The 24715-nt window shown below is 41.2% G+C and overlaps 2 protein-coding genes across 6 annotated transcripts in view; one reads left to right on the top strand and one right to left on the bottom strand.

Moving 5' to 3' along the window:
- PRKCZ (protein kinase C zeta) overlaps positions 1-19695 on the top strand; it is a 41938-nt gene extending 22243 nt beyond the window's left edge. For 3 of the 5 annotated variants that reach the window (XM_079325982.1, XM_079325984.1, XM_079325983.1), the window contains 13 exons: positions 333-464; positions 1566-1647; positions 1843-1895; positions 3895-4083; positions 6508-6605; positions 9571-9657; positions 10242-10377; positions 10697-10784; positions 12105-12224; positions 12729-12808; positions 13339-13428; positions 16159-16274; positions 17111-19695. In XM_079325982.1, the coding sequence (XP_079182108.1) occupies positions 333-464; positions 1566-1647; positions 1843-1895; positions 3895-4083; positions 6508-6605; positions 9571-9657; positions 10242-10377; positions 10697-10784; positions 12105-12224; positions 12729-12808; positions 13339-13428; positions 16159-16274; positions 17111-17198 (1359 nt within the window). In that variant the 3' untranslated portion in view covers positions 17199-19695. Of the gene's footprint in view, positions 1-244; positions 465-1565; positions 1648-1842; positions 1896-3894; positions 4084-6507; positions 6606-9570; positions 9658-10241; positions 10378-10696; positions 10785-12104; positions 12225-12728; positions 12809-13338; positions 13429-16158; positions 16275-17110 lie in introns of all 5 variants that reach the window. The other 2 variants (XM_079325986.1, XM_079325985.1) reach the window with 1 other exon arrangement.
- Positions 19696-20422: 727 nt separating this feature from the next.
- FAAP20 (FA core complex associated protein 20) lies at positions 20423-23954 on the bottom strand. The gene is made up of 4 exons (XM_079326382.1): positions 23698-23954; positions 22561-22708; positions 21347-21942; positions 20423-20848 (listed from the first exon to the last, which is right to left on the bottom strand). The coding sequence occupies exons 1-4, from the start codon at positions 23799-23801 to the stop codon at positions 20776-20778; spliced, it is 921 nt and encodes a 306-aa protein (XP_079182508.1). The 5' UTR covers positions 23802-23954; the 3' UTR covers positions 20423-20775.
- Positions 23955-24715: the final 761 nt, after the last annotated feature.

Genomic DNA, 24715 nt, shown 5'->3' with positions numbered 1-24715 from the left:
AGTACAAACTTCTGGCAGTTTTGTTTGGGTGATCTCTGTCAAAACCTGAGATTCTGAATAGACTTATTCTCTAAAAATGATTTGCCAATGTCACACTGTAATGTGTTCCATATGCTTGAGGTATTTGTTTTCCTAACATTCATTTAAAAAGAACTGCATTTAGCTGAATTCTGGGTGTGAAGTGTAACCTTCAGCTATTATTGTAATTCTGGGTATTCTAAAATTATTACTGAACATCTGTTAGGTGACTGGGATGGGCTGTTGCTACTAGAGAACTGCTACTTGCAGCAGGGATTGATCCTGGAACTGATACTGTGCCTTGTGGCTTGCAGAGAGCATACTGTGGCCAGTGCAGTGAAAGGATATGGGGGCTCTCAAGGCAAGGCTACAAGTGTATCAACTGCAAGCTGTTGGTCCATAAACGTTGTCACATCCTTGTCCCACTGACCTGCAAAAGGCATATGGTGAGTGTGTTCTGGCCAGGGCTGAGGGGTGCAACTCTGCCCTGTGCTGCTCAGGTGGGTCCTGAGTACTGAAATGGGGACATGGCTGTGGATTTGTAACTCTTGGCAGTATTTGGGTTTCAGTTTCTGCACAGGATAAGCCTTTGGATTGTGAGCAGAGGGAAAGTGAGAAGGAAAGCTTGTGATGTGCCTTCAGTGTGCTCAAGCTTGAATTTGACTTCTCCATTAGACACTGACAACCTCAGAAGTTATTGCTTTTAGCCTGTGGGAATGTTTTAAGAACTAAGACACTGATGCAATTTCTGCACTGCTCTTTTCAGAAAGGCTTTTTTTCCTTTCCTGTTGCTGCCATCTGAATGTCTCCAGTACTGTTCTCTTCCTCTCCATGGCCCTCATTCCAGTGCCAATGCTGGTGTCTTTCCTAGGTTTTAAACATCAAAACATTTGTGTATCTGAATTCTGGCCCTTTCCTGTATTCATCCCCAGTATTTCACTGGTAGTTGTATCATGTTTTTTGTGACTCAAAACTTAAACCAGTAATTTTCTTTGCTGATACTGGATGTGACTTGCCTTGACATCACCAATTCTCTGCCAATTAATTTCTGCATGCTGCTATACTTCCTGGAATAGTCCTGCTTGTCTTGGATGAGTCCAGGGTCCAAATCAATATAAAATATCTATTATTGTGACCTTCACAAATTTATGCATCATGAGCAACAATTCATGTTTTTATTAAGCAGGAAAGGAATATGCCAGTGCTCTAAATGGAGTGTGTAACATCATTCTGAAGTGTTTACTTGATTGTAGTTCCATGTGAAACACTCAGAGGCCTTTATTTAATAGAAGAATAGTAGAATAATAGTTTGAACTTTGCTCTAAAATACACCACTCTTACTTTTAGAAGACAGCCAAGCATCTGTTGTAGCTGCAGAGAATGACTAATGTAACATTTAGGTTTTGGTAGCCTGGTTTTATCACACATTACAAAATGTTAATATTTGGACACATAGTCTCCAAAGTGCAGCTCTCACAGGGGAGGCTGTGAGGCTCTCAGGGAGCTGCAGTTGGAGCAGGGCTGGGTGTGACCTCTGTGTTTGGCAGGATTCGGTCATGCCTGCCCAGGAACCTCGCTTAGATGACAAAAACCAAGAGGCTGATCTCCCTTCAGAAGACACTGATGGAAGTGAGTACTTTGCTACTTTAGAATCTCTCTTGCCTTCATTTTTTTTCCTCTTCCTGTTTACAAAAGTGAAAAAATATGTCCTGCAATATTTAAAGCAAACTGACCATAAGCTACTAAATATCTTTCTGTTTATTGATGTTTTAAGCTATTTCAATGGAGGCCTTTATAACCACACTACTTTGGTTTCTTTTCCAGTTCCCTACATTCCTTCAAACAGGAAACATGACACTATTAAAGATGACTCTGAGGTATGTTTTTAAAGTATTTTTGCAATTTGTATTTATGTACTCCAAATCACAGAATGAAATAGGTTAGAAAAGACCTTTGAGATCATCAAGTCCAACCTAATCATTCAACTTTTTATAAAACAGCTGATTATTTGTTCTGGGCTTTCTGCTGCCCTTTTCAAAAATCTGGTTGTTTTTTTTTCCCTGAAAGTTCATAATTTTTTGAAACATTTTAATTGGAATTTTTTTCAGATTTCTTCTGTGTTCATCTGTTTTTATTCCACTCATGATCCAAGATACCTTTTAACATTTTTGTTTTCTCATTCCATTTGTTAAAATTACAGTGATTTAGCAGAGGGTTTGACTTCTGTGGTCCTTGCAACAAATGGTGGCTTTGCCATTGCCTTGTATGCTGTCCCTAATGGATGCTCACCCTTTGTCACCCTCAGGCAATTGCTGTGGAACTTGGTTCAGTCTGATAATCCATTAACTACCCAGCTCTCTGAGAGGGGTCATATAAATAATACCTAAGCATTTATAGACAGCTCCTGTGGAAACACAAGCAGAATAATATACACTTAAACTCTTTTTTTCAGGTCCTTTGTAGAAGATCTGGCTCAATCTCTGCACATGAACAATGTTATCCCTTTAGAGCAGTCTGAAAAATCTGAATATGCTTCAATTCTAAAAGGCTTAAAGACATTTCTTTTGAGAATGCTTCTGGCATGTTTAAAATAAATAGGGTGCACTCTGCAGAACACTGGCAGTTGGTCTGATGTTCCCCTCTAAGCAAGGCTGCACCTTTTCCCTTTGCTTCCACTACAATACTTGTCACTACCATTCCTTTCACACTTGAGTAGCTCCTGCTCCTGGGTGACTGCCTTATTTCCTTATTTTCAGTCATGTGGCTACAGATTTTTATCTCAAATTCAGAAATGGAAGGGTAGAAATGAAAAGCACATCAGAGAATTTTAATTGCTCACTTTGGCTGTGGTCAGTGCTCAGGTTTGTGTTTAATTTTGCTAGGTGCTGATTGCTCAACCATCCTGAATTATGCTGCTGATTGTCCCACCTTACCTTTTGAGCTGTACTGAAGTAATTTTAGGTATCCTGCAGAAAGGAGTTGGTGTTCAGGGAGCTTTGTCTAGAATCTTTAAGCTTAGAGCAATCTCTTCTAATAGCAGACAATCCTAGATCAAGATTCTTTATATAAACACTTTCCACAGTTCTGCAGAATGCTGATCTGTCTGCAAGTACAGTAGTGAGGTCAGATAAAAATAGGCCACAGAAGTGTGTCAAAGCCTTGGGTATATTGGTAAAACCTGAAAGTCCAAGTACCTGATGCTGCTCCATCTCCAGTCCCTTGTTTTCACATCTAATTTCAGCAAACAGCCAGGAATGATAAAATTTCTCTTTTTAAAAAAATTAATTTAAAACCAGCATTCTTCATAGTGGAGTATTTCCTGCAAATTCTCAACCTTGAGAAATTGAGATCTGCTTCTGTGTGTTCCTGGGAACCTGTTAGAAATCTTAATTTTCCTTAAAATGATAGTAAACTGAACATAGTTGTTGCCTAAATTGAAACCAAGACAGCTATATTCATTAGCATATTAGTGTTTCCTTATTCATCTTATTTTTAGATAGCCTTTATTAATTTGTGCTGTATCTCAGAATATGAACAATGCTGCTCACTTTGTACAAAGGATACAATGTACATGGCTTGAGGTTCAGGAATTTGGATAAACCTCATTTCTCAAGGCCTTCTGCTTTCCAGGAGGGAATATGAAAATGATTAGTTGGATGAAGTAGTGCCTTGAAAAAAAGAGTAACTTTTAGTAAGAGCAAACCCAATGGAAACCAAACATTTCTAAACAAATGTGTTCCAATCAGCATCCAGCCCTGGTTGCCAGTGCCAAGCAAAGTCAGCAAATTCTGTCCAGTGCCTAAAGATCTCTCTGCTTTAATACTTACTTGCTATGGAAATGTCTTCAGTTTCTAGCATCTGTTTCTTTTTATACAGGATCTCAAACCAGTCATTGATGGAATGGATGGAATTAAGATTTCTCAGGGGCTTGGGCTCCAGGACTTTGATTTGATCCGAGTTATCGGCCGTGGAAGTTACGCCAAAGTTCTCCTAGTTCGGTTAAAAAAGAATGATCAGATTTATGCTATGAAAGTAGTGAAAAAAGAGCTGGTCCATGATGATGAGGTAAAAGTCTGTGTTAATTGCATTCTGTTACATATTATGAAAACTTACTATGCTTTAATAAAAAACATTCAGCTAAGCAAGAAGCTCGTGTTTCAGACAACTTCTCTGGCAGAGAAGTTTTTCTGACTTTTGAACTCGTTTGTCATCAACTGTGCATGAAGCACCAGGATAAAATCTGAGAGAAATGTACCTTATTTTAATAACAATTAACAATTACTAATAGTCTTGGTAGAAATCATGTATTGAACGTTCCAACCTGGATGTGCTAATCTGTAAGTGATGAGATAAATGGGGTGGAATTTGTGCACTCAATTTTGAAAGAAAGCAAATGCATTTTCCAAAGCAAAATCATTGTCTGTGTGTCAGAAAAGGAGCTGAAACTTTCTTCTTACACTCATATTGGCAGAGCCTATTCCAAGTGACTCAGTATTCTGAAGTATTTATTCCATGAATTCAAAAATTATGCTGTTGCCTATTGAGATTCCAGTGGTTTTGTCTGCCACAGAAATCTGCTGCATTTTCAAAATCCTTTCTTTTCTTTTTTAATACAGGATCTCAAATGCACAAATTTAGGGGAAAAAAAGAAAATAAATAAGGAAAAAAACCTAAAACCCTTCTTTTTTTTTTTTTTTGCAATAATACACTTCTCTGAAGGTAGGATGTTTGGGCAAAAACCACCCAAACATTAATTTAAGTGCTCTTTGTGTTGGTTGTTTCAGTCAGTTGCTCTGGCTGTCATCTTTGTCATTATTCCAGAGGCTGAGCTTAGTTCTCCTAAAATACTTTGGTTTTCTCATTTATTTGATGTTTCTTTTTATGACCCAAGATGAGGCTGTTGTGTGGTTTATTTACTGTTTCCTTTTTAACATGTGTTTTTCCAAGAAGGTGGGAGCCAAAGCCAAGGCTTGTTTGATGAGTTGTGCAGCTGTTTGAGAACCAGAGGTAGATGAGTAAAATCTTTCTAGAATTGTGGCTCTCATCATTACATAGAATATAGAACTAATTGGTTTTTCTTTTCTCTAAGATAGGCTGTCTAATGAAATTCTGGGAATTGATAGGAAATTCACTGAATTCTCTGAGTGTATAAGATATTGCAAGTAATGAAATTTTCACCTTAGAAGTGTTCCACAAAGAAAGAAAATCAATTACATAGCAAGTATCAGCTATGATTAAATGAGCTGGTGCTTTCCAGGGTATGGCTGGTAGTGTAGAGAAATGAGATGGAGGGAAATCAAATACCTGGGCTTCTGTTCAGGTTTGCTGAGGTTAGTTTTGTTAAGTGGAGCACTAGTATAATCCTAATGCCAAGTACACAAGTGCACTAATGAAGAGTTAATTTAAAGACTCTTAAAGAGAAGCTCATTTAGTTAAACCAAGAAGAAGGTGACATATTTAGTGCTTTATTCAAAATTGGATTTTTGGCTCTGGATTTTGGTCTGGACTCAGGTTTACCCTTCCAAGGTGATGTACCTTAATGAGGGTCCACACACAAAACCTAACAAGTTTATTTAATTTGATGGTGACAGTTCTTGGTTTCCTCTGAGACTTCAGTGTCAGCATCCATCCCTGACAGGAAGGGCTGATTCCTCAGTCTCTGTATTTATTGAGTCCAGATTGGTTGGGAAGCTGGGAGTATCTGTGGTAAATGGAGAATTTTTAGAACAATTGCAGTTCTGCTATATTGGCAGGGTCCTGAGTGTTTGCAGGGTGGCACATGATCAGTGCATTGCATGAAGGGTGAATATCTGCTGCTAAACCCAGCTGTCTGTGATGTTTAAATTGTGTGGGGGTATATGAAGAAAAGCTTAAATGCTTTGTTATCACAGCTCTGCATTTTGCAGCACTGTGCCAGTAATCATGCAAACTGTGGTAGGATTTTATGATGTGGTTTTGCACTGGGTATTCAGGACTTCTCCCTGTTGAAGGATTAAAGATATCTGTGATGCTTTTAATGATTTTGGCTGGACCAAGAAAGCAGGTTTTGGTAGTTTCATTGAATTAAATTTGAATTTCAGATGAGGAGATGAAGTTCAGTTCACTTGAACCTTTTAAAAGCTGGAGATTCACATTGCTTGTGTTGCTGGCATGAGCTGCTTCAGCAGCTTTGGGATCATTTATCTAAGAACTGAATTGATTTCCATGCAGCAGTGTGAGCAGTTTATCAAATATTACAGATGTATGTTATTAACAATGGCTTAGATTTTGTGCAGGCTTTCCTTAAATGGTTAAATAACTTCTGAATATATAACTGAATTACAATGTTTTATAATTTCCTCCAGATTTTGAGGGGTCTTTGCCTTTCTAAAGAGCAATGTAACAATGAGTGTGTGTAAGGCAGCACTGTGATGTTCACAGGTGTTTTTCTGGGAATACCCACAGTGGTTATCCAGCAGGAGTTCTGATTGTTCAATTACTCTATTTCAGGATATTGATTGGGTACAGACAGAGAAACATGTGTTTGAACAGGCATCCAGTAACCCATTCCTAGTTGGTTTACATTCATGCTTTCAAACAACAAGTCGGTAAGAAAGATCTGAAATTCTTTCTTTCTTTTTTTTTTTTTTTTTTTTTCCCTTGAGAATCTTGATCATTGTGCTAAACTCTTTCTAAAGCAAATGTAACCACTGCCATCACACAGCCAGCAATTTTTGGAAGGAAGCATTAGCATTGTCAGAGATTCAATGCTGCACAAAGTCAGTTCTAGGGGGGGTAGCTCAGGAAGGAGTGTGGAGAAAACTCTGATGTCCTGGGTCAGACCTGAAGGGAGAGGGGGAAGGAGAAAGAGCAGGAGCTGTCCTGCCTTCCTGAGCACAGCCCTGTGAAATGGGGAACACTGAGCTTCCCAACAGTTTACAGCACCTCCTGCTGAGGAGGCCAGATCAGTTCTCAGCAGTTCAGTTTTCCTAAAGAGCCTGAGAGTTGGGCTGTGCAGTAATAACCTTTTAATGATAATAAACCCCTACCTGCGCAGTGGCATTGTTACCTGTGAGGCTTAAAAGCCTCTAGCACATATCAAAGCAGTGTGTGATTTTTGAAAGTGCTTATTTAACTCTTAACTACTTAGAAGTACAAATTCTTTGTCCCTGTGTGCACAATCCAAACTGGATTATTTGCTGTTTATTTTGCAACTGGAATATGAAGTAAACAAGAATTTTTGTGTCCATGCCTGAATATGTTACTGGGGAATTGGGATGTGGTTTGGTGGTGGTTTGGGATATTTTTTGTTTTCAAGGCACCTGTTTGCTGTTACACTTTTATAATGCCTCGTGCAATATGTCATAATCAGAAAATTGTAATTTTATCCAACTTACTTGCAAAGTAAGAGTGTAGAGTGCAAGGTTTTAAAAAGTTTTCATGGATTATCCAGTCCTTTATCCTTAGGAATAATCACCTGTTTGTTGCAGTGTGTGTTGTCAAATTTTAAAATACAAAGCCATGCACTTTACCATTTCTTCAGTCCCCAAATTTTCACCTCCCTAATGGTCAGAGCCAGAGGAAATCTTTCCAGCAGGTAAAACAGAGATGGAGGAGGTAAAGGAGCTGTGTCAGTGTTCTGAAGGTACATGGACCAAGGAGTGTTTGGAAGCAGGGAGAAAGAAATCAAGAATGATCTCCAAAGGTCACTGAGGATTTGGCCAAAACAAACTTATCAGAAATAATAAATAAACCTTTAGACAACTGATAAACTGTTGGGAAAGGCTCTTAAGTTAAAGCAGTGCTCCCAAACTTTCTCACCAAACACAAAGTGGAATTGTACACCTGGTATAAGAATTCAAGTGGTCAGGCAGGGCAAGGGATTGAAAAGGACATTTCTTGTAACTTCTGAAACCCAGAAAAAGGCTGAGTCAGCAGCAGGATCCTGTGCATTCCTCTTTGGCAGCTACACTGACAGAGCTGAGGAGGAGAAATAGGAAAAAAACTCCACACTGAACATAATCAAAGCTTTCTGTATTCCTGATGTACATTTGAGTCCTGCTTTTCCAGCCCAGCTGCCTCTTGCAGTGAAACTCTAGTTTTTTTTGTTGGTAACTTCAGCCATTTGCCATGGATATAAGCATAATGGCATGAATTCACAATTTGATTATAGCTGTAATGTTATAAAATCATAATTATGACCTCATTTACATAGAGCAGGAAAAGCACAAAACCAATTCTGAGTGAATAAATTCATCAACATCAGATTGTGTTAAGTGGCCCAAAGAAAATGAGTTGTAATAGAACAAGTTATGACAAGGGTGCTAATGGGGAGAAAGTTGCAAAAAATGTTCTTTCTCTTGAATATAGTTTTAAATAAGTTTTTAACCTAAATCTGTACCTAAATGTGAGGCTAACTGATGCTGTATGTAGCTGTTAATTGTTTCAGATACTATGATGCTTGCTTCATTATTGTAATGAAATATTTGCCTTGGATTTGTCCAGAATTACCAGATAAGTGTCTCCCAAGGATGGCAACAACCTGAAACCTCCATCCTGAAAAGCTGGTGGTGTTTTCAGTAAATCCTTCTAAATCCAGCAAGGCCTGCCCCTAATGACACATTTGAATATGACTTGACAAGGAAGTTGAAATTGCAAATTCTGAATGGTGATAAACACTGGGGACTTGTAAATAGGATAGGAAAGCAAAAAGCATCAGGAGTGCTGTAATAAAATACTCATGGCATTGTTATGTATTTTGTTTGTTGCTTATTTAATTTCAGTTTAGCATTTATCTTCCTGGGGAGGCCACTCAGAGTCCTGCCAGCTGGATTTTATCCAATAGATTTTCCTGGTTGAAGTTCTAACACTTTATTAGTGTTTCAAATGAAGAATCCTTTTTCAAGGAACCAAAAAAAAATCACCAGCTGGAGTGATCTGAGAGACTAGAGCATGTGTTCTCCAAATGGAAGGTTTTCCAGTGTGTGGATGTGTGGAAAGGAGTTTGCAGCTCATGGAAAATGAGGTGTGCAAGGAAATGCTGCTCCCTGAGCCAGCCCAGCCATCCCCAGGAGCTTTCCCTCAGCATCTTCCTATCCTGAGCTCTCTGTGGCCTGGATCATGTTTTTCCAGGGATGAAAGCTTTCCTGCAGACTGTAATAGAAACCCTTCTCTGCCCAATTCCACCTGGATCTCTGTCCCCTACTGACTTTTCCATTCTTTGCAGCAGCCTGCTTCAAACACTCATTCTCCAAAGGAACAAATGAGCCCAGAGCTTCCATCTGGTGCCTGTGTTGTGTAGTGTCACACTTGTTTAATTCACACAGCTATAATTAATTAATTTCATTAATTTATACAGATAAAGGTGGTAGCATTTAAATAAAGGGAGTGTTCTTACATAATATACATCAAATAAATGCTTTCTTTTTTTCCTTCTTCAGTAGCTTCTGTAATTACAAGAAATCTAGAAATCTGAATCAAGAGTGGAAGTGAAAATGGCTCAGATGGGAAGAATAAAAACAGCTTTTCTGGAGAGTGTCCTTGGAATGCATTAATTGTGCTCTATAATTTCAGATTGTTCCTTGTCATAGAATATGTGAATGGGGGGGACCTCATGTTCCATATGCAACGGCAGAGGAAACTTCCTGAGGAACATGCAAGGTACTTCCTGCCCCAGGGCACTGCTTGCTTCTCTTTCTGCTTTCATGGACTTGGATTCTTAAGTTTAGAATGTCCTGCCTGGGAAGAAATACAAATTTTATATTTTTGAAGGATATGAGTTTTTTAGAGAGCGAGTAGTTCATCAGTAGTAGAAGTTATTCCAATTTACTCCTCTTTATTGCTTCATATTTAGGTGATGCCTCTTTGATCTGTTGATAGAACATGGAATATTCTGCCTAATTTGCTGTGATGTTGAAATAAACAGTGATGGTGGGAGAAGATTAAACATCTAGTTTGTGTGGCCTTGCACTACACAAAGGTTTATTGTCACTCTGAAGAAGAGGAAAATATAAAGATCTTCCTTCTTGCTATGTGGAATAAAGAATAAATATTTTCTTAATTAGTAGAATGAATTTAGGGAATGATCTTATAAGTGTCTTTATGAAAAAATATAGCTTGGTTTTTTTATGCTATTGATACATAAAAGTTGGCTGTAAATTATGTTTTTAGAATAGATATTTATATTACACCAGCTTTTTTTACCAACTTATTGCTAATATGAACTTTCTCCTTCTTAATTTCAGGTTTTATGCTGCTGAAATTTGTATTGCTTTAAACTTCCTACATGAAAGAGGCATCATCTACAGAGATTTAAAACTGGACAATGTTCTCTTGGATGCAGAGGGTCATATCAAATTAACAGATTATGGCATGTGCAAGGTAGGATTTTCCTGACCTTTCTTCTGTCATTCTTAGAGAACACTAAGAAAATTCTTCTTTATATTAACACTAGTGTTACTGAAAAACTTAACTGTTGAATAGAACCACATTTGGAACTGAATTGTAACAGAAGTTTTTTTTCCCAACATCTATTTGAAAAGGACTTCCAAATTGTTTAACTGATTTTTTAAATGTATCTGTAATTTGTTTTGTGAAAGGAAGCTCCTTAAACTCAAGTAACTTAGGTTTTAAGTCTGCTTAAAGGAAATACCCATAAAAGGAGGTCATATTTAATTTATGAAATGATTTCTGCATGTAGGAAGGTTTGGGCCCAGGTGACACTACAAGCACTTTCTGTGGGACACCAAATTACATTGCACCAGAGATCCTCAGAGGAGAAGAATATGGTAAGTCATGACTAAACAACCTATAGTTACAATAAATATAGCTGTAGCTTGGTTCAAATACAATTTTTTGACTTAAACATTTCTGTGTTAATATATAACAAAACTTGAGTGCTTGTTGCAGTTTAATTTTTTTCCTGAAATAAAGGGATTTTTCCTCTACCAATCACTAATTTAACTTCTTTTAAATCATACTTGGCCTGAAAAATATTTATGAAATGATATTATAGGAAAACATTTTAACTGCAGCATTGCTGCCTGCAGACACCATTTGTCATCCCAGCTGAGAAAGCTCAGACTTGGTGATGGTGTAAATCATGTCAGTGGTTTCAGTACTAAAACCAGGCCATCAGTCTTGGTTTGTGAGAGAAGAGGAGAAGGCAGGGGGGTGCTGTCTGGGCTGGGGGTGCTGTCTGGGCAGGGGTGCTGTCTGGGCAGGGGGGGCTGTCTGGGCAGGGGGGGCTGTCTGGGCAGGGGGGGCTGTCTGGGCAGGGGGGGCTGTCTGGGCAGGGGGTGCTGTCTGGGCAGGGGGTGCTGTCTGGGCAGGGGGTGCTGTCTGGGCAGGGGGGCTGGCTCAGCAGGGGGGCTGTCTGGGCAGGGGGGCTGTCTGAGCAGGGGGTGCTGTCTGGGCAGGGCAGGGGGTGCTGTTTGGGCAGGGGGTGCTGTTTGGGCAGGGAGTGCTGTTTGGGCAGGGGGTGCTGTTTGGGCAGGGGTGCTGTTTGGGCAGGGGGTGCTGTCTGGGCAGGGGGTGCTGTCTCAGCAGGGGTGCTGTCTCAGCAGGGGGGCTGTCTGGGCAGGGGGTGCTGTCTGGGCAGGGGGTGCTGTCTGGGCAGGGGGGGCTGTCTGGGCAGGGCAGGGGGTGCTGTCTGGGCAGGGGGTGCTGTCTGGGCAGGGGGGCTGTCTGGGCAGGGGGGGCTGTCTGGGCAGGGGTGCTGTCTGGGCAGGGGGGGCTGTCTGGGCAGGGCAGGGGGTGCTGTCTGGGCAGGGGGTGCTGTCTGGGCAGGGCAGGGGGTGCTGTCTGGGCAGGGGGTGCTGTCTGGTCAGGGGGGCTGGCTCAGCAGGGGGTGCTGTCTGGGCAGGGGGGGCTGTCTGGGCAGGGCAGGGGGTGCTGTCTGGGCAGGGGGTGCTGTCTGGTCAGGGGGGCTGGCTCAGCAGGGGGTGCTGTCTCAGCAGGGGGGCTGTCTGGGCAGGGGGTCCTGTCTCAGCAGGGGGGCTGTCTCAGCAGGGGGCTGGCTCAGCAGGGGGTTGGCTCAGCAGGGGGCTGGCTCAGCAGGGGGTTGGCTCAGCAGGGGGCTGGCTCAGCAGGCTGTGTGTGCCCTGCAGGGTTCAGTGTGGACTGGTGGGCACTGGGGGTGCTGATGTTCGAGATGATGGCGGGACGGTCCCCGTTCGACATCATCACTGACAATCCCGACATGAACACTGAGGATTACCTCTTCCAAGGTACAGCCTTTGGGCTTCAGGCTGCTCCTTTGGGGGTGACATCCAAAGGGACAGTTTGCATGGCAGAGTTGGGCTTTCCTTTCCCAGAGTTACCCCCACCACGCCTGTGAAGTTGCCAAATCCATAACAGTCAAAACTGCTTTAAAGCAGTTCCTGCAGTTCTGTACCAGAATCTGTCATGCTCTTCTTGAAGGGCTGATATAAAATCAATTTCTGTTTAAAATCACACTTTGCCATATACTGAGGATTGAAAGTTTTATTTCCTGTTTGCACAACAAATAATAGCAAAAGATAGTGAAGGTAACATGTCCCTTAGGAAATCTTGCAATGTCAATTGAACAATGCCTTGAATTCCTGTAGCTCTTTCTGTTTGCATGGTTTTAAATAATTTCTTTATCTTCTATTTTTTAAGTAGTGCCATGCTGAATTAAAAGTGTTTGCATTGAAATCATGCTCTATGTCACAAACCAAAAGTCAATATTGCTGTTTTTAAACCTGTCACAGTTATTCTGGAGAAGCCAATCCGGATTCCAAGGTTTCTTTCTGTCAAGGCTTCCCATGTGTTAAAAGGATTTTTAAACAAGGTAAATAACATTCTCTTATTTTTAGCATCTGAAAGCTGGAAGTCAGAGCTTCCTGTTGAAAGTGATCCAGTTAAGAAGTTAATCTGCTTACTATTAAGAAAAATCTATAAAACCTTGGTATATCCTCTATGTTAAAAATCCCACTTAGTTTCAAAATTACTGAGGAAATTCCACAGCATAGACTTGATGTTCAACTAGGTGCAGGCTTTTAAAAAATAACTCTAGCTTTGTTTATAAACTCTTTTCTGTAATAGCTTAATTAAATGAGTAAAAATTGATTGAAATCTGAAGAACCATTATCATGAATGGAAAAAAGGATATGAAAAATACATTGATAAATAAATTAAATTTTGAACAATTTTTATTTAGCAATAAAACTAAAATTCAACATTCCTTGCTAGCCAGAGTGTGTTTATCCCAGCAGAGTCTGCACAGTCATGGGAATGCTGGAGTCATCTCTGTGGGCTTTTGGCAAACGTGGGCTGGAAGAGGCTTGGAGTGTGTAATTCCAGTGTCTGTGTTTTCCACAGGATCCCAAAGAAAGGCTTGGCTGCCAGCCCCAGACAGGATTTGCTGATATCAAGTCTCACACGTTTTTCCGCAGCATAGACTGGGATCTGGTAAAAATCAGTCCTTGTGTTTCTGGGTGTTCAAAAGGAATAATTCAGGGATTTATTCAGTGTGTGCATAGGAATAACCCTGTTAGAAATTGTAGAAGTGTGAAAATAGTGGTCATAGTGTATCAGAACCCAGCTGAATGGACCAGTTCTGTGACTCCTGAAATCACTAGGATTATTCAGGATTTAGTGATTTGAGGAGGAGTGAGCAGGATCATTCCCTTTGTGGATGTGGCAGGAGAGCAGTGGGATTATTTATAAAGGGGCTTTGATTGCAGTTTGCAGGTTTTCTTCAGTACTGCTGAGATGAGGAAGGGTTTTGGTTCATGGTGAAAAAGATGACTTGCATTTCACTGGGTTTGCAAGCATAAAATTGTATCAAAATTGGTGTTTTAAATCTTCTGCTACTTGGTAATTGTGTTACCTTCTGTCTTCACTGTGGAAACCATGCCAGAAATGCCATAGTAACATTTATTGACACTTGAGCAATGAAGCTGTAAAGTCTGGAGCACCTCCCTCCCAGCATTACATTTTTAATAGGTTAAGAATAGTTAAGAATTGAAAAGTGTGTCTGTAGTATTTCCATAGTCTGGGAAGGCTGCAGGAAGTGTAGGAAGAGGCAGCACTAACATGAAAGAGTTCAGATGAGTGAAAGCTGCACAGTTCCATTTTCCCTTTGAAGCTGCTGTTCTGAATTTCATTGTAACATTCTTCAGAGAACACAGTGCAGAAGGAGCCCCTGCTTTGAGACCTGGTGTTTACAAAATTATCCCTCTAATGAGGCCTGGCTCTAATTTTGTTAGACATCCCTTGCTTGGAGTTTTCCCTTCAACCTGAGTGGTTTTGTTTTTTGTGATTTTTTTTTTTCCCTTCTTTTTTGTGTGATTTTAAAATTTTTTTTTTAAATTTTGTTGGAGGTTTTTGAGGTTTGGGGTTTGTTTGTTTTTTTTTTAATTTTATTTTTTTCCTATCTTATGGTGCAGCTCACTGGGTGTGTGGAGCAGAACATCAGTTTGTTCTGCCTTGCAGTTTTTTGAGAGAGAGGGGAATAAGACAATTGTTGGATTTGTATTTTTTCTATTTGTAGAAAAAACTCTTCATTTAAATTTGTACTTCTTGGTCAACCTTTGTGCTGATGGAATTTTTTACATTTTCTAACATTTTTTATGGCTCAAAACTTTAATTCCTAATTTTTCTTTTAAAACCAGGTAGAATTGGGTTATTTGTTTAGTGTGCTCAGGAGGACCAACATCATATAAATCTGAAGTTAAATTTCTAATAAGTTTTGGCAAATGCACTCAGGAAAAAATGAGAAAATACTTGGAAACCTTTTCTAGTTATTAGAATCTCCTACTCACCACCTGCATTTCAAAGAAACCATTTGGACTTAAAAGCTTTTCCAAATCTTTTCAAGTTGTAACCTAAGGAAACAAGTCTAACACTGACTTAAAACTTGTTCTGTGTGAAGCTTGAGCTAAATGGAAAAATAAATACAGGGAAAGTGAGCACACAGCCCAGGAACATTTTTCCTGGTGTTAGTCATCCAAAGTGTGTGGCACAGCCCAGAACACTTCAGATGGCTCAGCAGCATCCAGGGCAGCTCTTTTTTGGATTGTTTTGGGATTTTCAGTCTATTCTTATCTCATTGCCTATTTTTTGGTGTTTAACCATTATGTGCTGGAGCAGGAACTACAAGGCAATAGCTCCTGTTTGCAGTGAGGTACTTTCTAGAGCTGCACCACTTATTTTTTCCCTCATTTTCTCAAGTTAAAGGCTGCAAGTTCTCTCTCTGGCTGATTTAAGAGGGTTTTTGTGCTTTACTGAGTAAAACAAAGGAGGAAGTCTGATGTTTAACCCCTTGTGGAATAGTGCCTGGCTGTTGGATGTGACTGTGTGGCAACAACTCACAGGGACAGACAGTCCTGCCACCTTACTTCAGTTTTTAAATATTCATTTTGCTGATTCCTTCACATTGCCATCCTTGTTATTTCTTCCTCAAAACTGATTTCCTGGTGCTGTCTCAGACCTGATCATCAATGGGATGTTGGTGTGTTAATGCACAACCCTGTGACAGTGTCATCATCATCTTCTCTCTCCATCTGTACTTGTGCTCTTGTCTGAAACCTGAAATCCAAGATTTTTCTGTGATTTATTCCCTGTTTTGTTTGCTCTGTACAAGCATCATGAGAGACCCTGGCCTTAAAATCAGGTTTTTATCTGATGTTGGTAATACAAGTGATCATTTTGGTCAGTGGTGACTATTACTAACTCTCATACACTTACCTGTGCTAAGTTAGATTGTGGAGATTTATAGCCTAGACAGTTTTTTAACTGAATATAAATGTTAGAATTAGAGTGTTGGTGTCTGTGCTACTATAAATTGGACTATGTGACAGATTGCACACAAATGCAGGAAGAAAAGTAGGTCGATTTCTCAGGAACAAAAGTAAATATATTGTGCTAACTGCTTTATTGCAGCACTATGGGAATTTATCAATCCTGAGGCTAATCTGCCAATTTAGAGAAGACTCCAAAGGCTGAATTATTTGTGGATTTTAATTTTAAGCTGCAGAGCAGTAACTGTATTGGTGTCTGCCTGGCGTGTAGGGTGTACTACTCGATATTTCAATGTTCCTTTCCAATGGCATTTACAGCAGCTGGATTTGAGTTTCCTGAGGGATGCTGTAACTCTTCCACACTGTAATTTTTTCCCTTCCCCCATATTTTGGGTAGCTGGAGAAGAAGCAGACGACGCCCCCGTTCCAGCCGCAGATCACGGACGATTATGGGTTGGATAATTTCGACACGCAGTTCACCAGCGAGCCCGTGCAGCTCACCCCAGATGATGAGTATGTGCTGCTTTGCTAGAAATTAATTCAGGAATTACCTGCAAATCACTGAGAGACTGTCCCAGTCTGGGGTTTCTCCTTTGCCCTGAGATCACCCCAGAGGGACATGAGTGGTTCAAACCCTGGTTTTCCCTGAAGCAGCCAAAGAGAGATTGCTGGAGGCAGTTTTCTCTTTTTCTAAGAATTGTTTATTGTTTCATATCTCAGGGACTTTTTGCCTGGCCAGCAGGGTCTGCTCAGCCTGGCATCCATGGTGGAATCTGCCTGCTGAAGGCAGGGCTTATCTTAGATAGTTTGTACTACGTATTACATGTTTAAAATTTTCCCAATACAATACAATTTTATTAAATGGTCCAGCCCTGACCCCATCCAATCTAAAAGTGCCAATGTGTCACCCAACATGGATGACAGGGAGAAGAAGGAGGAAAAGGTGTCCACCCCTTAAATTCTCCATCTTGGCCATGTGTCATAAACATATCATAAACATTCCAAAAAAACTATTTATCTATGTACTAACAATCTAATTTACACTTCACTAATTTTGGTAGCTTGTTTCCATTCTCCTTGTGCTGACAACTTCCCCCAGGGGTTAGAATTCAGCACCTGTGACACCAGGGTCTCACTCAGAGGTCTTTGAGACCCTTGCCAGGGGGTTTTGAGACCCCCAAGGAGGCCAGGGGTAGCCCTGGGCTCCCACAAGAGACCATGTGCTTGCTGTTAGAACATTGTCACTTTACAGTAAATTTGAAATTCTTCATATCTTGCATTACTTGCTATATGATAGAAGACTGCCCAGTGCTCTGATAAACTAAACACTGCTCTCTTTTGTTTTTCAGAGATATAATAAAACGAATAGATCAGTCAGAATTTGAAGGATTTGAATATATTAATCCATTGTTGCTGTCAACAGAAGAAACAGTATGAAGGAATGACCTTGTTGGGGACAGTGTGAATGACATTAATTTATCCTTAACTACAGTATATGCATGCAAGGCTGGGGACTGGTCACTGGATGGAGACCAATGATCTAAAAACAAATTTGCTGCTGAAAATCAAAGAAGAGAATAATGATTTTGGTGGGTGTCATCTGCCACTTAGTGATTCTTAAATTCTGGGCACTGACACAACTGGCTTCATTAATGAAGGAATTTGCATTTTGTGCCTGTATCATGAAGGATTCAGATGTTCATTGCATCCCTGCAAAAGGAGATCATGAGAAACTTTGAGATCCACACACTTTCTACAAACATTTGATGCAATGAGCTCCCAGTTGAAGAGTATTACAGTGTAACATCCTGAAGAATAAAATATATTACAGTGGTGTTGAAGCTTATTTTTGATGCCTTTTTTCACAAGTGGTACCTGTCTAAACATCTCAGATATATTTAAAAGGAGTTGTGTTTTATTAGCAATCAAAACATAAATTTGGGTACAAGATTTAAGTGCCTAAATGGAAAAACTGCATTGAAGGATTATTTGGGACGTTCTTACACCTGGTAAGTTCTGCTTGTTAATATTAAGTAACATTTCCATCTGAAACATACAGTTCACAGCTGCAGCCTGATGTTTAGTTGCATTTTTACAGAATTTGGAATGCAGAGTGACTCGGTGAGATTAATTCCAAATTAGAATTTACTGTATCAATTTCAGAATCTGTTGTCTTAAACTCCAAATTTACCAAAATGTAGAGATTGAAGAGAACTAAATTTGCACACAAAGGATTTCTAAACATACTTAAGCAGTGCCTACACCTACAATGATATTGTGTTGTATATTAGATTTTTGAAAAGTATTTTTATCAACAATACAAATATTCAAATGTAGAGCAAAAGCATAGTAAAGCATAGCCTTAAAGTTTAAGTAGTAAATCTAGAATAACCATAAGATAAAATCCACTTTCCTGATAAAGCACACCTCCTGCTTATGATAAACTGTCTGCTTACAGCTGCTCAGTGTGCATTAATAACTAATCATTCTGCAGCAGAGAATGGGATCTTTCAGCAAATGATTTACATCAAAGTAGTACAATTCTTTTAATGGAAGAAAAACCTAAGAAATTGGAAGAAGCAAAAGACAACTGTGGAATCCCTTCTGGAGGGAAGGGGGGTGCCAGGGGAGCCAGGGGCAGGGGGGCTCAGGCCTGGGACAGCAGAAAGGCTCTGCTGCCTCCAGGGCTGCTGGGGAAAGGGAAAACAAACCCTGGGCTGTGGCATCTCACCTGACTGGCTGTAAAACACAGGATAAATTGTGACACTTTCACTTTCTTTACATTAACCTATGGTTTTCTCAGGGTACAGCATTGCATTAGGTGCTGAACATGACATCTTTGGGATTCACATCCAAGTCATGAGGTGCTAGGACCAGACTGCCAAAACATTGTTTGAAATATTCAATTAATCATTGATTAACAATCTAGGTTTTGTATCCCCTCCTTAGCCACAATTATGCAGACCTGTGGTTGTTTAGTTCTATGAATCCCATTCAGGTTTCAGTTGTGGGTTTCTCTGTTGGACTGTAGCTTTTCATATTCAGCAAAATGTGTTTTAATCAGCACTAAATAATTTAACTAGTAAAAAAAGTACTTGCCTCAAATGCCTGGACTTTAGATACTTTATTATCTACTAAAGGCAACATTACCTTTTAAATGTAATCTGACACTTTTTAATTGCTCCTTTTTCCCCTTTTCCCTCTTATTTTATTTCCCCTGAATAATTTCCCATTGAGTGTTTTCAACTCCCCTGGTACTAAAGTTAATCAGTAGTGATCAGAGTGACTGCAGGCAGCTCATGATTGGAACTGTGACAGGTTAAAGCTGTCCTTTGACATGCCAGGGCATGGAACTTTAAACTGGAAATATTAGAAATGTGGGTTGGGATTTTTTTTAACCTTTTTTCTAGGTTTCAGAACATTTTGGGAGGGAGGGAAGGAAGACTAGAAAGACACATTTTGCTAATCAAACATTGTAAAAACTATTTGATTTTTATTTAAGAATTTTCAGGCATTTACAATGTTGCTGTGTTGCCAAATAGTTTGCTGGGTACAAGTTTGGTTGCTCATGTGCAAGTGTTTGAATAATGTTCTGTTCATGATGAAGGGGAAATTTTTTATATAAAGTACTTGTTTTATAAATAAAAGAAAATGAAGGATGTAATTAAATGTGTGGTTTGGAAAAAAAAATCCTAATATATTACAAATGGATCTGGTAATGATATATAGTTGTCTTATTTGAAATAGTAAATGAAAATTCTAGCTAATTTAATGATTGTAAAACAGTAAATATGTTCTTGTAGTTTTGTATAATTAATTAGTTGGGATCTTTGCTGACCAGTTTTAATTGTGCAGAAGATGGTATACTAATCCATAACAGCTGAGATCATTTATATTCTTGCACATCTATTAAAGACTTTAATGAAAAAGTTAATGGACTGTTATTATTTATCAGTGAACTGGGCTGTGTCCAGCCTCTGAAACAGACCCCACTGTAAATGAAATCTGTAGGAGCCTCCCTGTGTTTTTATGGTGTACTCAGGTACAGAATGAACAGAGTCCCAGGGCACAGGGAAATAAACCAGAGCAGGTCAGTGATCTCATCCCTTGGTTTTGTGCTGACTGAACTGTCCCTAAATGTCATTTATTGTCGTTCCCAGGCTCAGCAAGTGTTTCCCTGCTCCTCCTGGAGTGACCAAAGAGCAGCTGAACCTCCTGAGCCCCTCCCAGGCTCTGGCTGTTCCCTGCTCTCAGCCCTTGGGGGTGGCTGTGTGGAACTGCTACAAAAATCACCTCTTGTTAAATCTGACGTTGCAGCTCAGCATTGTGACACTGGCAGAAGTGTTCCTTCTGCAGCCTAATTAACCCAGTCACATTAATCACCTGTTTAACACTGATCCTGACTTGGAAACCTGCACTGGAAGGTTCTGAATTTAGCTGGGCTCCTTCAGAAACATAAAAATCCCACACCCTTTATTTGGTCTGGATTGTGTTTTCTCTTAAATAGCTACATTCCCAGGATCAATTGTACAATTGTACTTAGCTATTAACAAAAAAAAGCCAAACTCAAATTACTTTTTAATTGAGCTTATTTTCATAGATTATCTGTTTAGGAAAAAAAAAAAAAACAAACCTCTGGATTAGAGTAACAGCTGTTTGCTCAGCTGCTTTCTTCTGTCCTGAGAGATTCAGAGCTGTGGTGCATCAGACAAAGCTCCAGGGATTTCCAGTATTGAATTTTTTCAGGAGCACCCAGCCTGGTTTCCCTGGGGGGGTCTCTGGGACATCCCAGAGCACCATTTCCAGAACTAGAACTATTTAATGTGCAGTTGAGAGGCTTTAAAATAAAAAATAATAATAAAAAACAAACAACTAGGTAGGTGGCACTTCTCCTTCTACTGAGTTACTGGTTTAAGTCAGAGACATGGATGTGCTTCCTTGACACATTTTTTCCCTTTCCCTTTGAGGAAGTTTCATCCTTGGCCTTGTTCCTTTGCTCTCCACTCTTCTGGATTTACCACATGACATCATCTGCACTCTCAGACAAGCACCTGGCAAGGTGGCCATCAATGTCCAGCTGGGAGAGCCTGCAAAACACACAACAGTCACATCCTTTACTGACTGTTCTTTACTCCCTCCCAGAAGTGTTCTGGTACCTCAGTGGGCTGTCATTCCTGTGCCCAAATCCTCCAAAACCTCCCACCCTTGCTGTTATTGCTGCTCAAACTGAGTAGCACAGACCTGAATATGGAGACCTGATGCATTTGAAGCCTTTCTGTGTAAGTCTCTTGACAGAATGACAAAAATTATCTAAATATTAATATAGCCTGCAGGGTTAGAGGACCTGTGGAAAAGCACATTTTCAGCAACTCTGAAGTACTATGAAATTGTGTTAACAGTTCTTACTGTAGAGCAGAAACTCAACTTGTAAATGGGATTAAAGTAGGTAATTCTGACAGCTAAAAAGGACCTTACAGTACTAGTTTTGTCTGCTTTTGTTATTCTGTATAGAGGATGCATCCAAAACCTGCTAGGTCCATTTGTGAGATTTATGAAAAAAAAACCAAAACAAACCACAAACTTACCTTCCACTAAACTGCATCAGACACATTGGACAACTGTCAAGAGCAGAAGCTGTGTCACTCTGCTTTTCCATCTTCTCCTCGTGGCTCTCAGCTCCAGGAGCACTCCCAAGCTGAGGTTTCTCTGCAGGCACCTCTGTGGCCTCCCCTGCTGGAACATCCCCCTGATGTGTCTGGATTTGAGGCTTTTCCTCACCCTTTTCCCTCCTGCCTGCCCTGCTGTTCTGTGCAGTCTCTGTGTGGTGCTGCTGAGGGTTCAAAGCCTCTGCAGGGCTTTGTAGCAAGGCTGAGGGTTGTGCTGAGCTGCTGTGCCCAGGGTCTTTACATGATTTAGGACTCACATCCAGCTCTGAAACACCTTTTGTGTCTGCCCCAGATGCAGTTTTGGCTTGATCTGTACTGGTGGAGAAGCTTTTCAGTTTATCTGCTTGGCCCTCTCCTTTATGTAACTCATTGCTCTGGCTCTCTGTTGGCTGCTGGGAGTTCAGGTCCTTGGGGTTCAGACATTCTTTGTGAAAAGATGGGAATGGTACCCACTTAAAGTCTTTTATTCCCACTGTAAAGACTTCCTGGTGTTCTGGACTCTTTTCTTCTTGTTTCTACAACACAAACACACACAGAGAATGTCTTAAGCAAATGTAGCTCAATCAATACCTAAACCCAGGCTTTGGGAACACATTGCAAATACTGAGAAAGCTGAACTACAGGGAAGAAAAGAACATTTTATTTATGTTCTTCCTCCAGGAACTTCCTGGAGCTCATGGAATATGGGTCTTCCCTTAATATTTCTAAACTGATACAACGGATACTCATGTTCTAGGGAGACTAAGGATGAAAACAAAAACCTGCTGCTGTTTAGGGGGGGGAAAAGTACTTTTTTATTTTGCCTAATGTCACTGGAATGGTGTCAGGGTGGGTTTTGTGTAATTAACCCCTCCATTACAGGGAGTTGCTGGTGTTCATGGCAGTCAGCATCCTTCCACAGGCTCCCTCTTCCCAGCAAAATGTTGGAAAGAATTTGCTGTACTGCAAAAAAAGCCTCTTGTAGCTGTCCTTATATTCCCTGCCACACCATGCCCAGCCACACCACTGCACACAGGGATTAAAGAGCTGAAACCCCTCATCTCTCAGAGCTATTTCAGGTTGTTTCCCATTAACCAGGCTGTCGCTATTGGAAGCAGGACACAAAGTGCAAAAACAAGGATACAGCACATCACCTTTTCCAAGAACTCTGGAAAGCTGGGCACTGTGTCCCAGTTTGTGCAGTGTGAATCTTGACTGATGTCTTTCAGTAGCAAAAGCCAGGTTTTCTCACACTCATTTAATTCTTCCTTTTCAAACCAGGAACATCTGTCAGTCGATGGCCTGTAAAGACACAGTCCAACAGTTTGAAGGTGGGAGAGAAGAAAGAAAATACTCTGATACTAGTTTGCCTCTTTTTTTCTGGAATACAAAGACATTATTGAGCCTGCAAACTATTTTTTGCAGCTTTATGTGACTTATGTAATTTGTACAGGTAGCAAAAATTTAATGCCCAAATGCTTTCCTTTCTGCTTGTAACAAATGAGCAGTAGGTATCTATCACTATCTTCACTTCCAAGTGAAGCAGTTAAGTGCAGCCATTGTTTTCTCTTCTCAAATACCAAATTCAACACCTGCTGAGCACAGAAATCATGGAAGTGTTTGCACTGAGGATGGCAATTGCATCAGTTCCTATGTCCAGACATTCCCACTCTGCCATTTGAAATTACCCATTATCTTCCCAAACAACTCGATTTAATCGATCCAAGGAACTATAAGCACTAAAAGGTAATGCTGTAAAAAGACAATTTCAAGGGAATAGCTAATATCACAATGGTACTTCCAGCATTCTTCCTGATGCGTTCTCTTGGCTCGCTGTCCAGGAATGAAGCTGCAGGGGGAAGAAATTACAAACAACTTGTCCTGAAAGAGCAGAGTGATCAAACTCTCACAGCCCACGGTGGGAGGGACACGGCCGAGCCCCGGGCTCCAACACAAACCGAGTAACTCGCTGCCTTCAGTCCTCCCGAGCACCAGGGCTGGAAAAAACAGGAAATATTCCTGCGCTCCTGTGAGCCGTATTCTGGAAAAAAAGAAAATTGAGTTTCCATACACTAACATTTCTCAGGCCCTGCCCTCGCCAGTGCTGCTCTGTGCCGAGGAACGTGCGGAAGGCGTGGGGCGCGCTGTGCTTTACCCTGCAGTTTTATCTCTATTTTTTAAAGGCGCTACGGGCGGTGTTTTATGATGTAACTTCTAAGAGACACAGATCTGACCGCGAAAGGCCGCGAGTCGCGGCGCCCGGAGCGATCCGACCCCCCGGCCCCACTCACCGGGGCCGCGGCGGGGGCTCGGGGCCGGGGCTGCGCTCGGGGCCGCGGGCGGGCGGCGCCGGCCGGGGCTTCAGGCGCAGCTTGGCGGCTCCTTCCTCACACATGGCCGAGGCTCCCCGCGCCTCGCCGGGGGACGGCGCTGGCGGCCGCGGGAGAGCGGAGAGAGAGGGCGGCTGTGGCTTCCTCCTCCTCCTCCTCCTCTTCCTCCTGGCCCGGGCGCGCTGCCGGGGCTGGGACTCTCCGCCCTCAGAGCCGCCCTCACGCTGCTCTGAGGGCGCCCTGAGGAGATCCCGCTGCTGCCCTGCCCCTCAGCCGCCCAGGGCTGGTCTGCCTCTAACACAGCCCGTTTATTGTGTTGCTTTTATCCCTTAAACTTTATGTTTTTGTGGGGTTTTGGCGTGTTGGGCAGGGCAGGGTCAGGGCTGTGCTGGGTGGTCCCCCTGGCTGAGGGGGACAAGATGGCGGCGGGTGGGGCCTGGTCGGTCCCGCCCTGGGTCCGTAGCAGCGGTGAGGGGGCAGACTGAAAAACTGTTCTTGAAAAAATTAAAATGGGCTGGGAGCGCACCTCTGACCTAATTTCGCTTTTAGAGAAGACTCTGGAGTGAGGGAGTTTGACGGGATTTACACCGTGGGCTTGAAATAAAGATGGTACTAGAGAGGGTTTAAACACTCCCCGGGCCGCAGCCTTGTGAAAAACACACCTGAGGAATGGTGAAAAACACTTAATCCTCCAACAGCACGAGAAAGGATCAGAAAGTAACTCTGCTGTTAAAACTCTTATTGATGCAAAAAATAACTGCACAAGGAGATACATCCAGTTTGATAACAGGTGTTTATGAGGGAGCACCAGCACAGAGGACACTTTGCATAAAAATATATTATTGCTAAAACACGAATCCAGGTCCACATTCTTCCTCTGTAACTGCATTTATACATTGCTGGATGTCTGTGGACTGCCCCATCCTTGTATTTTTCAGGCTAGAAAGAAGTCATCAGTATTGACTGTATTGGAAGTTAC

This window comes from Erithacus rubecula, assembly GCF_903797595.1.
Source record: "Erithacus rubecula genome assembly, chromosome: 24".
Taxonomy (NCBI): domain Eukaryota; kingdom Metazoa; phylum Chordata; class Aves; order Passeriformes; family Muscicapidae; genus Erithacus; species Erithacus rubecula.
Note: the sequence above shows the minus strand (reverse complement) of the source record. Positions and strands in the feature narration are given on the sequence as shown.